Source organism: Ruditapes philippinarum, unplaced genomic scaffold, assembly GCF_026571515.1.
Source record: "Ruditapes philippinarum isolate M1 unplaced genomic scaffold, ASM2657151v2 ctg126_1_1_1_1, whole genome shotgun sequence".
Taxonomy (NCBI): domain Eukaryota; kingdom Metazoa; phylum Mollusca; class Bivalvia; order Venerida; family Veneridae; genus Ruditapes; species Ruditapes philippinarum.
The window spans coordinates 294983-310445 of NW_026858637.1; the positions used below are offsets into that span (position 1 = coordinate 294983).

General features: G+C 34.6%; 1 protein-coding gene across 3 annotated transcripts in view; it reads right to left on the minus strand.

The window, feature by feature from the left end:
* Nucleotides 1-15463, minus strand: part of LOC132753797 (uncharacterized) — a 173774-nt gene that overhangs the window by 89043 nt on the left and 69268 nt on the right. For all 3 annotated transcript variants that reach the window (XR_009629019.1, XM_060744320.1, XM_060744321.1), the window contains exon 5: nucleotides 11065-11246. Coding sequence is in view for 2 of the 3 variants with exons in the window: in XM_060744320.1 (XP_060600303.1) it covers nucleotides 11065-11246 (182 nt within the window). In the remaining variant the exon portion in view is untranslated. The remainder of the gene's footprint in view (nucleotides 1-11064; nucleotides 11247-15463) is intronic.

Sequence of the window (15463 nt, forward strand, 5' to 3'; positions counted from 1 at the left end):
TATTATAAACTGTTGTTAAACATTATGTCCTTATAATATGCTCAGGTTATTTCATAAATATCATATCTCTTGCCTGTGAAAGGTCATGACCTCAAATAATTTCTCATTATCCAACCTATTGAATCTTTTTTTAGAAAAATTGCATAGCATGTTCCATATATGAAAGACATTCCAACATGAGTTGTCTCCCTTTCATTAAAGATATACTATGCTCATCCTTGATTGAAATCTATGAAATTCTTACTGGATATGTCTAGTTTGAATAAAAGAATGAATAAACTAGGTATGGGAAGCTGTTTCCCTTATTACTAGTCAAGTAAAAAGTTGATCTTTTCTTTAAGTAGAACTCCGCGAGTCGGATGTGTCGCCTTGTGAACAATATAGTTTAGGAGAAATGGCCAGGACAAAAATGAAATATGAAAATTAACAAAGGGCAATAACTCAAAAAGTAAGAAGTGCAGAGCAGCAATCTCTGTGCACTGCACTTCTTATCAATAAGTTCCATCATCCTATGAAGTTTCAAGTCCATAGCTTTTATTATTTATGAGAAATGGCCTGGACAAAAATAAAGTATGAAAATTTAATAAATGGTAATAACTCAACAAGAGGGCCATGATGGCCCTGAGGTCGCTCACCTGTATATAGGCCCCCGGAGCGGGGCCAGTTTAAACCCCAGGGCTTTTATTTGAGCAAACTTGGAAGACACCCATTAGAAGATGTTTCATGATGTTAAGTTTTTACTACACACCACACATATAATGAAAAACAATGACCTCCCCCCCCCCCCTTTGGCAGGGCCAATTTAAACCCAAGGGCTTTTATTTGGACAAACTTGGTAGACACCAACAAAAAGATGTTTCCTGCTTAAAATCTAACCTCTAGCTCATTGGGTTTTTTAAAAAAGATTTTTTAAGTTTTTACTATACACATATAGTTAAAAACAATGACACCTCTGGGGCGGGGCCAGTTTTAACCCCAGGGCTTTTATTTGAACAAACTTTGTAGACACTTACTATGAGATGTTTCATTCTTAATATCTAAACTCTAGCTATTTGGGTTTTTTCAAAGAAGATTTTTAAGTTTTTGCCATACACATACAAGGAAAATCAATGACCACCGGGGCGGGGCCAATTTTGACCCAAAGGCTTTTATTTGAACAAACTTTGTAGACACCCATTAGAACATGTTTCATGCTAAATATCTTAGCTCTAGCTCTTTGGGTTCTTTAAAAGAAGATTTTTTAAGTTTTTTACTATATGCATATAGGGAAAATCAATGACCCCCTGGGGCGGGGCCAATTTTGACCCCAGGGCTTTTATTTGAACAAACTTGGTAGACACTCACTAGAAGATGTTTCATGCTTAATATCTAAACTCTAGCTATTTGGGTTTTTTCAAAGAAGATTTTTTTAAGTTTTTGCTATACACATATAAGGAAAATCAATGACCCCCCAGGCGAGCCAATTTTGACCCCAGAGCTTTTATTTGAATAAACTTTAGAACAAACTTTGTAGACACCCATTAGAACATGTTTCATGCTAAATATCTTTGCTCTAGCTCTTTGGGTTCTTTAAAAGAAGATTTTTTAAGTTTTTACTATATGCATATAGGGAAAATCAATGACCCCCTGGGGCGGGGCCAATTTTGACCCCAGGGCTTTTATTTGAACAAACTTTGTAGACACTCACTAGAAGATGTTTCATGCTAAATATCTCAGCTCTAGCTCTTTGGGTTCTTTAAAAGAAGATTTTTTAAGGTTTTACTATATGCATATAGGGAAAATCAATGACCCCCTGGGGCGGGGCCAATTTTGACCCAAGGGCTTTTATTTGAACAAACTTGGTAGACACCCATAAGAAGATGTTTCATGCTAAATATCTTAGCTCTAGCTCTATGGCTTCTTTTAAAGAAGATTTTTTAAGTTTTTACTATATGCATATAGGGAAAATCAATGATCCCCTGGGGCGGGGCCAATTTGACCCCAGGGCTTTTATTTGAACAAACTTGGTAGACACTCACTAGAAGATGTTTCATGCCAAATATCTAAGCTCTAGCTTTTTGGGTGTTTTAAAAGAAGATATTTAAAGTTTTTTCTTTTGGTTGCCATGGCAACCAGAGTTCTGCATGGAATTAAATTCTTTGAACAATTTTTAAAGGTGACCACCAAAGGAACATTCCTGTGAAGTTTGGATGAAATTGGCTTAGTGGTTTATGAGGAGATGTCATTTAAAGTAAAAGTTTACGGACGGACGACGGACGGACGGACGGACGCCGGACGGACGCCGGACGAAAAGCGATCACAAAAGCTCACCCTGTCACTTTGTGACAGGTGAGCTAAAAATAAGAAGTGCAGAGTACCGGTTCTTGTACACTGCACTTTTTCTTAATGAGATCTATCATCCTATGAAGTTTAAAGACCATAGCTCCTTCATACTTTAGGAGAAATGGCCTAGACAAAAATAAAGTATGAAAATTAACAAAGGACAATAACTCAAAAAATAAGAAATGCAGAGTACCGGTTCTTGTGCACTGCACTTCTTCTTAATGAGATCTATCATCCTATGAAGTTTCATGTCCATAGCATTTTATGATTTAGGAGAAATGGCCTGGACAAAAATAAAGTATGAAAATTAACAAAGGGCAATAACTCAAACAAGAGGGCCATGATGGCCCTATATCGCTCACCTTAAGGAATAGATCTTAAAAGCATTTTTTCTTTTTAAAAACAAGCAACAGGTTTATAAAATTCTTTAATGTCATTTAAAGATTAGTGTCAAATGTAAAGTATTTTTGGCCAACAGGAATGCAAACAAGTGTATAGAAATACCTCTTTTTTTCTTTTCTTTAAAGTACAGGTTGCTAAAAAATACACTCCCTGTAGCGTGTTTACATCATGAAAATTTTAACAATGACATCATAATTAACAAGACGAAGTACAAATTTGGATAATACTTCAATAAAAATGGGTCAAAGACAAAAATGGCCGGGTTGCATTTGTATACCAAACAAGAATTTGTAACAGAGTTACCAACGTCCCCCGCCTCGGGGAAGTTTTATATGAATCGTAAAATTGTGCTATTTCAAAAGATTGAGGTATGGTGTCCAAAATTATGATCCATGCTAGATCTGCAAATGCAACAATAAATTTATTAAAGAAATAAATATGAATCAAGGAATTTAAAAATCTATCATGTTAAGCTTTGACCTCTAAGTGTGACCTTGACCTTGGAGGTAGGGATGCAGGTGTTGTGCATGAGATATCGTCTTATTATTGTAACTATTTGTGCCAAGTATTTTCAAAATCCCTTGAACTATGAAGAAGTTATAGATCAGACACAAAATATACCCTATTACAGACTATGTTAATCTTTGACCTCTAAGTGTGACCTTGGAGGTAGGGACCCATGTTTTGCGCCTGACATATCGTCTTATTATCGTGATTATTTGTGCAAAGTATTTTTAAAATCCCTTGATCTATGAAAAAAGTCTGGATTGGACACAAAATATACACTATAACAAACTATGTAAATCTTCTAAGTGTGACCTTGACCTTGGAGGTAGGGACACAGGTGTTACGCATGACATATTATCTTATCACTGTGACTATTTGTGCCAAGTATATTCAAAATCCCTTGATCTATGAAGAAGTTATGTACGGGACACAAAATATACCATATAACAAACTCTGTTAACATTTGACCTCTAAGTGTGACCTTGACCTTGGAAGTAGGGGTGCAAGTGTTGTACTTGACATATCCTCTTATTATTATGAAATTTGTGCCAAGTTATTTCAAAATCCGGAAGAAGTTATAGATCGGACACAAAATATACCCTAAAACAGACTATGTTAATATTTAACCTCTAAGTGTGACCTTGAACTTGGAGGTAGGGATGCAGGTGTTAAACATGACACATCGTCTTATTATAGTGACTATTTGTGGCAAGGTATTTACAAAATCCTTTGATCTATGAAAAAGTTATGGACCGGACACAAAATATACCTTATAACAGACTATGTTAATCTTTGACCTCCAAGTGTGACCTTGACCTTGGAGGTAGGTGACCGGTATTGCGCATGACACATTGTCTCATTATTGTGAACAATTGTGGCAAGTATTTACAAAATCCCTTCAAAGATAAGAAAGTTATGGACCGGACACGACATATACCCTCAAATAGACAATGTTGACCTTGAATGAGCAAGTGTGACCTTGACCCTGGAGGTATGGGTCTGGTTGTTGCGCACGACACATCGTCTTATTATAACAAACATTTGTGCCAAATTATTTCAGATTCCTTTGATAAATGACAAAGTTATTGACCGGACACGAAAGTGTGACGGACGGATGGATGGCCGGACAGACGGACGGACGTTCCAACATTTTGGGTTTAGGGGCAATTTTCTTTGTTATTTTCTTTGTTTTCTTAAGGGCTACTAGCCCATAAACTCTTTGATCACAGAATGAACCTATTGTTCTCTTTTTTTCTCTTTACTGTTATATAGCCCCTAAACCCAAAATGTTTGCTAGGACAGACAGACGGAGCCTATTTCTATATCCCCCTTTTTTCTTCGAAAAGGCGGGGGACAATAACATGACTCATGAGGCTGTGATGTTACAAAAATTTCCTACCATTGATTATTTATGTCGGACATTTAACTTAAGTCGGTAACAAGGTTATCTTTTAAAAAAGCTAGTAGCGACTCGCTTCGTAATTTCTTTCCAGGGGCGTGTTTAAAAGTAAAAATGACAGTTCTGTTAGCTGAAAAGACTTCAGCGAACATCAAAATAAAAGTGACATATAAAGTTAAGGAAGCCAGTTCTCTCAGTTTAACAAAGAGGAATATGAGTATATATGAAGATGTAAACAGATAGAATGAAGTCCCTATGTCTATGCACATTTACTATATGGCCTGTTGACCTTGACCAGAAAAAAATAGATAAGTAGAATTCATAAAAATGTCTCTTTATACGAAGTTAAGTTGTAATATGTTATTTAGTATTGGAATAAGTGACAGATACAAGTCCTAAAGTAAACACAAGTTGTCTATCAATTCAGCCAGAAAAGCCGGGATCCTATTAAAAAAATAGGACCCCGGAAATTGACCAGTTCAAGAATATAGTTTTCAGAAAAGCCGGGATCATATTAAAAAAATAAGAGATCCAAGGAATTGGACAGTTCAAGAATATTGTTTTCAGAAAAGCTGGGATCGTATATAGGGATCCCGGGATTTGACCAATTCAAGAATATAGTCTTTGATTTTTCCAATTAATTAGGCATATAATTATAAGTATTGTGATTTTGTTAATAAATAGCTCTAAATATATCTATATCCTAAGTTAAATCAATTTAACTTTCATTACATACAATAAAAAAACTTAACGTTTAATGGCCTTTCATTACGACAATAATCAACACAAATATAGTTTATTAGTTTTTTCCCTTATTATCTTATACGATCCCGGATCCCGGCCAGTAAATACATACACTAAATATCGGAAAGGATAAAATGACCGGAAAAAAGGAAAAAGAAAAAATGCACAGAACCAGATGTCGTTTATGTTAATTAACCAAACGAAAACTTACAACATAGTAAACAGGACTGGTGAAATCGCTAAATCAAAAGTCAGTGTAAATATGATTTACTGAAAAGAATTTATGAAAACAAACATTTTAATCATCAATATATCTTTGCGCCCAAAACAATACTTGCTGCTTTTTAAAAATGGCGTGAAAATTGAAGGTTTTTTGACGCTATATATAAGATCAAATTTGATTGGCTAAATGATTTTGGATCCTAGCCCTGATAGATAAATTTTGTAGAAAGCTGGAAGCTAAGCTTCGATTAAATTTTTGGATTGATTCGGAGTTTTAGGTTGTTTCTCAGTAAAATCCTATCGTAATACCGGCTCGCCGTGGCGAGCCGGCATCAGGAAGTGGATAAGCAATAGACCTGAACTTGGGACCACGTGTTAATGAAGTCACAATACCAAATATCAAGAGGCTGTGATACGTAGTTGCTGAGAAAACTGTTACGGAAATTTCCTTCCATTTACAATTAATGCGGAAAATTTAACTAAACAAACGGGAAGTGGAAGAGCAACATACCTAAATTATATCCCATGGTATGTGACTACATGTTAATGCCGTATACCAAATATCAAGAGGCTGTGAAAAGTAGTTGCTGAGAAAATTGTTACGAAAAATTCCTACCATTGACCATTATTATGAATTTAACTAAAACAAAAAACAACAACAAACAACAACAAACAGCAGGATCTCAGGAAGGTCAGAAATTTACGTGGCAGACTGATTGGCCAAAATTTTCATGAGCCAAATCAGTTTTTTCTTGCCTTATTTTTCTACATGAATCACTTTCATGTTTCAAAAATTACTGTTTGGGAAGTCATTTTGAGTAGATTTTCAAGTTTAAATTGATAATATTGTGAGGTTAATTTTTAAATTACTTAATCTTCTTGCTTAGTTAACAATATGATAAAGTATTACTAGCACAATGGATAATTACCATAATTATTGTTCCATTTTCACTTACATTTATTGAGGTCAATATCACATGTGTACATGTATAATTTTAGAAATCATAACACAGGAGGTGATATTTACATTAATACTGAATGTCATGCCTTAATACTTCACAAACAGTAAACAAAATACCTGTTTCAACAAAGAACACAGATAATTGTCTTCATCTTCACTTCTTTGTTATGAAATACGAGTTTATGTTACAAAATTTCTCAATTTTCTTGTGCATGGCGGCAATTGTTGTTGTTGTTGTCTCAACTCGAGGTCAAGTCAAGTCAAGTAAATTTTATTTATAAGTTGGATACATCAACAATAAACATTAGCTGATGAGCTTTTACACCGACTACAGATTGATACAGATGTTTTCTGAGGCAAAGTTGTTGAATGGACTGATTGATATGCATTATTTAATGATTTGAATTGTCACATAATGTTTGTTCTAAGAATGAAATATTATGACAATGTAACCTCGAACCACCTAATTTGCAGATCAAAATATTTTGGTACTCATTAGGGTGTTTGGACTTTACACCTCCTGGATGTTTCGGCCTTAGTCTTTACACCTCCTGGACGTTTCGGCCTTGGTCTTTACACCTCCTAGACGTTTCAGCTACATTTTTTTTTATGTACGAGGGTTGTTTTCGGAAAGTTCTGAGAATTTTGTCATATCTCCTATATTTTTTGTTTCTAAGACGTAATATTTTGCACATACTAAGATTAGCATATCACAGAACTATTCCTCAAAATTGAATAGAATCAGACAACAATAGCCGGAAATAGCAGTAACCATAGCAACACTATAACGCCGCACCGGAGCAGTCTGACTCTAAAGAAAGGTATAACGCGCTACACTAATAATATTTCGTAATTTTGATAACGTAAAAAATGCGCGAAAACGCTGGTCAGCAGCGGAATGTCATGACATCATTTCCTGAAAATATCATAACCTTATTTAAATTCTCAACGGATCAACATTGTTTTAAAGTTGTTGCCCAGAGCCACTGAGTAAACAACATGACGTCGATAGGTGACGTTTAATTGCGAAGCATCGTGAAATTTTGTGTTGCGCTGGAAAAGTCTTCCACAGAAACAATGAAAATGATCAATTCTACAGGAAAATACAAGAAATGCTACAGTGTATAGATGGCATGCTCGTTTTAAAGAAGGAAGAAACTCGATCGAAGACGATCCTACAGCCCGGACCTCGCTCCGATGGACTTCCGTGTGTTCCCGGAGCTCAAATCACAGCTGCGTGGAAAAAGCTTTGACTCAGCTGACGATCTTGTTAAGCATACGCAAGCTATAGTCTCGTCCTTTACCGATAGCTGGTACATGGAAACATACAATAAGTGGATCAGCCGACACAGGAAATGCATCGAAATTGCAGGTGACTACGTTGAAAAGGTGCGACGATCGATGGACTTTAATGTCGCATAACGATGCAAATGACGTCGGCGTGCTCCGGGTGTTTGTTATATGGTTATTTACTATTTTTATTATGTTTTAGTTTCTGTGTGTATGATGATGATATTTACAGATACTGTACAGTATATATTGAAATAAATGCGTATATATTTATATTTACGCTAACCCGACTACAACGTGTGCTATAAAACAATTATCAGAACTTCCCGAACAACCCTCGTATATATAGTATTGTATACTGTAGGGATTAATCAGTGAACTTTTTTGACATTCCTTTACACCTTGATTTGATTATACATGTATTAATTAACCTAATATAATCATTAAGTGATAATTGAGAAAACTCAATTACATTATATTTGCAAGATAGACTTTGAGAGAATATTTGTTGAAAGCATTTTTGAAATTCAAAATTGGGAAATTTTATTAAAAAATGACATACTTGTCCAAATAAAATATACCAAATATGTATCAATTAGTTTGTATCCCAAAACATCACTTTGCCTATGTCCTTACTGTAGAATAGATGTACAAAATTTTGTCTCATCGAAATCTTTCATAAATTTCAATAAAAGTTTCATTCATTGAAAAAATTCATCTTGAAAAGGTACCTTGAAATATATATGATTTTTCCCGCAAACCGGAAGGATGTAAAAATAATATCCGTACTGTAAATTAAACTTTTATCTTAATCAGCTAATTTTTGTGAAAAAACATTTTTTGTTCACTTTCGTTTCTTTGTGAAATATCTTACACAATAAAATGTGCAAGACATTGTCAAGAACCGAAATATTTTACATTGTATTTCAGAAATGACACAGTCTCCTTTCTGATGGTGTTACGAAATTAATGGAAGAATCCATTATTGAATGGGGAAATCAACTTCACTGTAGCTCTCAAATTTGTGCACTATGTGCAAGGTGAGCTAAAAAGTTATTAATTGCACATAAAATATAAATTATCACTTATCTGTTTACTTTTCTTACAATTTTAGAACAGTTTTTCCAAATCTAATTTTCTTGAAATATTTTGGCTCATCTGGAGGCATGCAGCTTTAAGTCAAAACATGTTTATTTTATATTTACCAAAAGACCGTATAGCAATTAACAATATTTTCATCAAATTTGAGCATGGTTTATCTCAAATTGATATGCCATGGCCTGGGGTACAGCTTAAGCAGCCCCTCAAAGGAGCCAATCAAATTAATATAAGCAAATTTGATAAAAGACTACCTAAAAATGCTACAGACAAAGTTTAGTGATCATCCATCAATAGTTCTGTAGAAGAGGATGTCTAAAGGTTTTTTCTATTTTTAGCTCTAGAGACTCTAAAAGGGGCCAATCAAATTAATATGAGCAAATTTGATAAAAGACTACCTACGAATGCTACAGACAAAGTTTGGTGATCATCCATCCATAAGTTCTGTAGAAGAGGATGTCTAAATGTTTTTCTATTTTTAGCTCTCATGGCCCCTTAGAGGGGCCAATCAAATTAATATGAGCAAATTTGATAAAAGACTACCTAAGAATGCTACAGACAAAGTTTGGTGATCATCCATCAATAGTTCTGTAGAAGAAGATGTCTAAAGGTTTTTCTATTTTTACCTCTAGAGACCCCTAAAAAGGGCCAATCAAATTAATATGAGCAAATTTGATATAAGACTACCTAAGAATGCTACAGACATAGTTTGGTGATCATCGATCAATTAGTTCTGTAGAAGATGTCTAAAGGTTTTTCTATTTTTAGCTCTCAGCCTCTCATGACACCTAAAAGGGGCCAATTGAAATGATATGAACAAATTTAGGTGTGACTGTCACAATTATTAGGTGCTACAGACCAAATTTAAATTAAATCTGTCCAGCACTTTCAGAGAAGAAGATGATTGTTGACGCATGACGACAGACGACAGATGTGACTTGGACCACCCCCCTTTGATACTTATAGCTCACCCTGAACCTTTGGTTCTGTTGAGCTAAAAATATGTTCCAAAAGAGGGATTTACAAAAGAAAATCGTGAAGTGTGAATTTTTGTATATGTATGTAATTAATCATTTACAGTCTACTCCACTTATAACGAGATCGGTTTTAACGAGGTACCGCTTACAACATACATTCTACTGTGTCCCGGCCTTTTTCCTTCTATTTTGCTTTCATTTTTTATCGTTTATAACGAGATCGGTTTTAGCGAGATATCGGTTACAACGTACATAATTTCACCATCCCATGCGTATTTGTCAGCATTTTATCGAGGTCACTTCATTTGCACTTCGTCTGCATCAGTTTGTCACCTTGAGAAAAACAATGATGACCAATAATAAAGGTCAATTAAGGAAGAAATTATTGACGCGGGACGATAATAATGGGTCGAGCAATTAGCGATCAAATGTGTCAGCCTAGTTTTGTCAATGCTCCAGGCTAAATTGTCCTTAAGGAAACGAAACGTCATAACAAAACAATTTCATTGAGTGATTAGCACAAAGGAAGCGGCTAATTTCTTGCGGTGTTATTCGGTGTTTGTGAGAAATGCACTGCGTGACTTTTGAAAACGAACTTTAAAAATACATATTAATGAAAAAACACACACGGTTAGACGTAGGTTGTGTTTTCATGTTTTGTTTAAATTCTATGATAGCTAGATATATTTATATACATGTATATTTAAATAAAACAAAAACTTCTGATTGCAAAGAGTTACCTCCCATTATATACTCTTTAAAAAGGATGCACGCGAAAGGGAAAGTAGAAATAAATGATGCTCGACGGTGTCGGATTTCTCAATTTGTTCTGTCCCATTTATAAGGAGACCCGGTTATAACGAGGAATCATCCGAAGTCCCAACAATCTCGTTGTATCTGGAGTGCACTGTAATTGTATATATATTGTTTATGCCTGCATGCATCCAAAATCTGTTAAATGACCACTAAAACTTGAATGTTGAAATTCTGAACTTTTTTCTTTAAGTCAATGGCTAGTTAGAATAAGTATCATATTTAAATATGTGAAAATATTGTTTCCTATGAAGCAATGATAATGTCAAAGTATGAAAAATGTCACAGGACAACAACAATATAACTAAAGGTATGTTAAAATAACTTACAATATCAAACTTATTGCCAAGAAGCAGTACTGGGAAGTTGACAGGACTCACTGGAACCTCTTGCAATTGTTCCCCATTGTTACTGATTTCTGTAGGAACCAGCCTTGTCAGTTTGTTGAGAACAGTTTGTTTCCAAACATTTGCCATGTCTATAGTAGCTTTGTTGGTCAGGTCAACTACCACTTAAATAAAAAAAGTATTCTCAAAGTTATATTTCTTTTCTCAGTCACTGTATCTGTCAAAATAAATTGGTTGGCAACCATAAAAACAGACAACCATCAAATACCAGACAGCCCACTTAATTCTTATCTTTGTTGTCGTCTTAGATCAGTTGTTTACATAAATGGAAGTAAACAAACTAGCTCTTTTGTTTGGAAAGGAAATAAGCAATAATGTGTCAAAATTTCACGATCACATTTATCTAAAAACAAGAGCTGTCACGCAAGTGACGAATGCCCCTGTAAAGGTTTCTTAAGCATGCAGCAGCAGGTATTATGAAAAGAAAAGAGAATGAAAGTAACTTATTTCTTAATGTTCTTGTGAAATGAAGTGTTATTTATAGCGAACTTAACACCTTGGGACAAGGGTTTTTCCTGCAAAACATCATCTTGATGTGGTAGAAATTTATGCCAAGTTATTTAAAATCCCTCTATGCATGACAAAGTTACAGTTTGGTAACTAACGTGTACCTTCAAATTCTTCTTATGGGCATAAGTACCTTCAAACTATTAGAGTTACCTTGACTTTGGAGGTAGAAACATGGGTCTTACACACCACACATCATCTTGATGTGGTAGACATTTTTGCAAAGTTATTTTAAAACTTAAATTATAGTCTGGACATGAATGTGTATGCCTATATTCTCTAATTGTGATAGTGTGAACCTTCATTATATAAGTGTGACCTTGACCTTTGAAGAAGGGACATGGTTCTTTGACGCGACACAACGTTGTCATGTTATAGACATTTGTGCCAAGTTATTTCAAAATCCCTCAATGCATGACAAAGCTACAGTCTGGACCTGATTGTTGTGTAACTGGGGACGCACAAACAGACAGACGGCCATGAGCCTTACCCACAACACATCGTCTTGATGTAGTACACATTTGTGCCAAGTTATTTCAAAACATGCATGACAAAGTTACAGTCTGGACATGAATGTGTATCTTCAAACTCCTCTTGAGAGAATGAGTACCTTCAAACTATAAGTGTGACCATGACCTTTGAGGTAGGGACGTGATTCTTGAACGCAACACATCGTCTTGATGTTGTAGACATTCATGACTAGTTATTTAAAAATCCTTCAATGCATGACAAAGTTACAGTTCGGACACGACCATGTGTACCTATTAACTCTAATTGTGAAAATGTGAAACTTCAAAAGTAAAGTGTGACTTTGACCTTTGAGATAGGGAAGTAAATTCTTGGACGCGACACATCATCTTGAAGTGATTGACATTTATGCCTAGTTATTCAAAAATCCTTTGATGCATGACAAAGTTACAGTCTGGACACAAATGACCCATAAACTCTTATTGTGATAAAGTAAAACTTCAAAATTTGACATTTGAGGTAAAAAAAAATATTGGGACTTTCAGGCAACTTGAAAATTGATCAAAGGGGAGTGACTCTTAACAGTTGCAATACACAGGAGTCAAAAGAGTTGTTTAACTTAAAAGAGCATAGCATAAAATTCACACCAGAGTTAATTTTACATATTCAACACTTAAGTATCATATAAACAGTTGATGTCTTAAAATCCTTTAATTACATTACTAGCTACAAAGAGACACGTGCTGCCTATCGTCATCTTCGTGTTGTCAAAGTTTACTAAAATCTATACTGTAATGTACTACTATGCTATATGATATTAAAAAAATACTAATTATAAAAAATTATTGAGACGCCATATTTTTAATCCTTGCTGATATAAGAAACAAAAGCCACAATAGGAAATTAGTGGACCATGCCTAATGGTATGAGGATAGTGAGCGGCAAGTGTTTTAAAGTCAGGGACCTTAACCTCTCAGCCACAGAGACTCAATAGTGAAGTAAACAAGAAATATCTTTTAAACAAGAGGGCCATGATCAGGCCCTGAAATCACTCACCTGTATATAGGCCCCGGGCAGGGCCAATTTTAACCCAGGGGCTTTTATTTGAACAAAGTTGGTAGACATCCATTTGAAGATGTTTCATTGTAAATATCTAAGCTCTAGCTGTAAGAAGATTTTTTTTAAGTTTTTACTATTTTCATATACGGAAAATCAATGATCCCTGGGGCGGGGCCAATTTTAACCAAAGGGCCCTTATTTGAACAAAAATGGTAAACACCCATTTGAAGATGTTTCATGCTAAAAATCTAAGCTTTAGCTTTTTGGTTTTTTTAAAAGATTTTTTTTTAAATTTTTTAAGTTTTTACTATATACATAAAGGGAAAAACAATGACCCTCTGGGGCGGGGCCAATTTTGACCCCAGGGCTTTAATTTAAACAAACTTGGTAGACACCCACTAGAAGATGTTTTATGCTTAATATCTAAGCTCTAGCTATTTAGGTTTTTTAAAAGAAGATTTTTTTTATATTTTTTTAAAGTTTTTACTATATACCTAAAGGGAAAAACAATGACCCCGTCGGGCAAGGCCAATTTTGATCCCAGGGCTTTTATTTAAACAAACTTGGTAGACACCCACTAGAAGATGTTTCATGCTAAATATCTAAGCTCTAGCTTTTTGGATTTTTTAAAAAAAATTTTAAGTTTTTACTATATACAAACAAGGAGAAAATCAATGACCCCCCCCCCCCTCCGGCGGGCCCAATTTTAACCCCAGGGCATTTATTTGAACAAACTTGGTAGACACTGACTAGATGATGTTTCATGCCGAATATTTTAGCTCTAGCTCTTTCGTTTTTCTAAAAGAAGATATTTCAAGTTTTTTCTTTCGGTTGCCATGGCAACCAGAGTTCTGCTTAGAATTAAATTCTTTGAACAATTTTTAAAGTTGACTACCAAAGGAACAATCCTGTGAAGTTTGAATGAAATTTTTTGGCTGAGCGGTTTATGAGGAGATGTCGTTTAAAGTAAAAGTTTGCGGACTACGCCTGACGGACGCCGGACAAAAAGTGATCACAAAAGCTCACCATGTCACTTTGTGACAGGTGAGCTAAAAAAGATAATCAGTGATGGTACTTTCCTTGGTAATATGAATTCAGAAATATAATAACACAGGTTGCCTATCCAGTTGTTTGTTCAGCTGTTGTTGGGAATTTCTTTCTGAATAAGGAGAGGTTTTGAAATATCCTTAAATATTAAAACAAGAGGGTCATGATGGCCTTAATAATCTGTCACATGAATATTTTCCATGACAAGGAACAAGTTTAATTGTAAACTATAATTGAAAGCAGATATAAAATCTAAATCTTAAACTGATATCACAAAGCTCATATTTGTATCTGAAAAAGTGCATGTTGTAAAAACATTATTGGTTGCTATTGCTAAGGGAAAACAACAGTTCTATATGATGTCAGTGTTTGCTATACAAAATAAATGGTTTAATCCTTGGAAGTCAGTGCCTGCTAGGAAATTCAAGGGTACATTCACTCAATGCTATGGAAAATTAAAGTTTGCTGTTTGCTATGAAAATTTACAGTTAGCTATGAAAATGTCACAAAGATATTTTATCAGACAAAGAGATTATCTATTTTACTAATCTGTCCAGTAATCATGTTAGTGTACCTGTTGTTACAGGAAAACTTTTATCAATAGTTTTTCAACATATTAGTTTGTATTTGTTGTTTTATGGACAAATAAATCTTAATTCTCTATAAGACAGTCATATTACATTTATAATTCTATTTATCACCATGTCTTCATTTCTGTTTGTTGTTAAGGTGAAATGCTTGACTACAAATTCATATAAAAGGCCAGTGTGTTGTTATACAGTACCATTCTATTAACAACATTAAACATTGGAAATTTATTGTACTACTCTTTCTTCATTTTTCAAGCCCAAAATCTATACAACAAAACTGAGATACAGTTTGGTGAAAAATTCCCCAAAGTAACCAACTACACATGTGAAACCTCGCGCAATACAAACACTTCGTAAATAAACACTCAGAAGAAATGAAAACCTCTCACTCTAAGAAAGCCTGGCTGAAAACTGTTGATAAAAGTTTTCCTGTAACAACAGGTACACTAACATGATTACTGGACAGATTAGTAAAATAGATAATCTCTTTGTCTGATGAAATATCTTTGTGACAAAAAGTCAATGGCTGCTATAAAGTCACTGGTTGGTATGGAAACTAAGCTTTAGCTCTTGTAGAATTTTTTTTTATTTTTGTACTACAGTGGAACCTGTCTTATCTGAACTTGTCCGGACCAGAAGAAAAGTTTGGA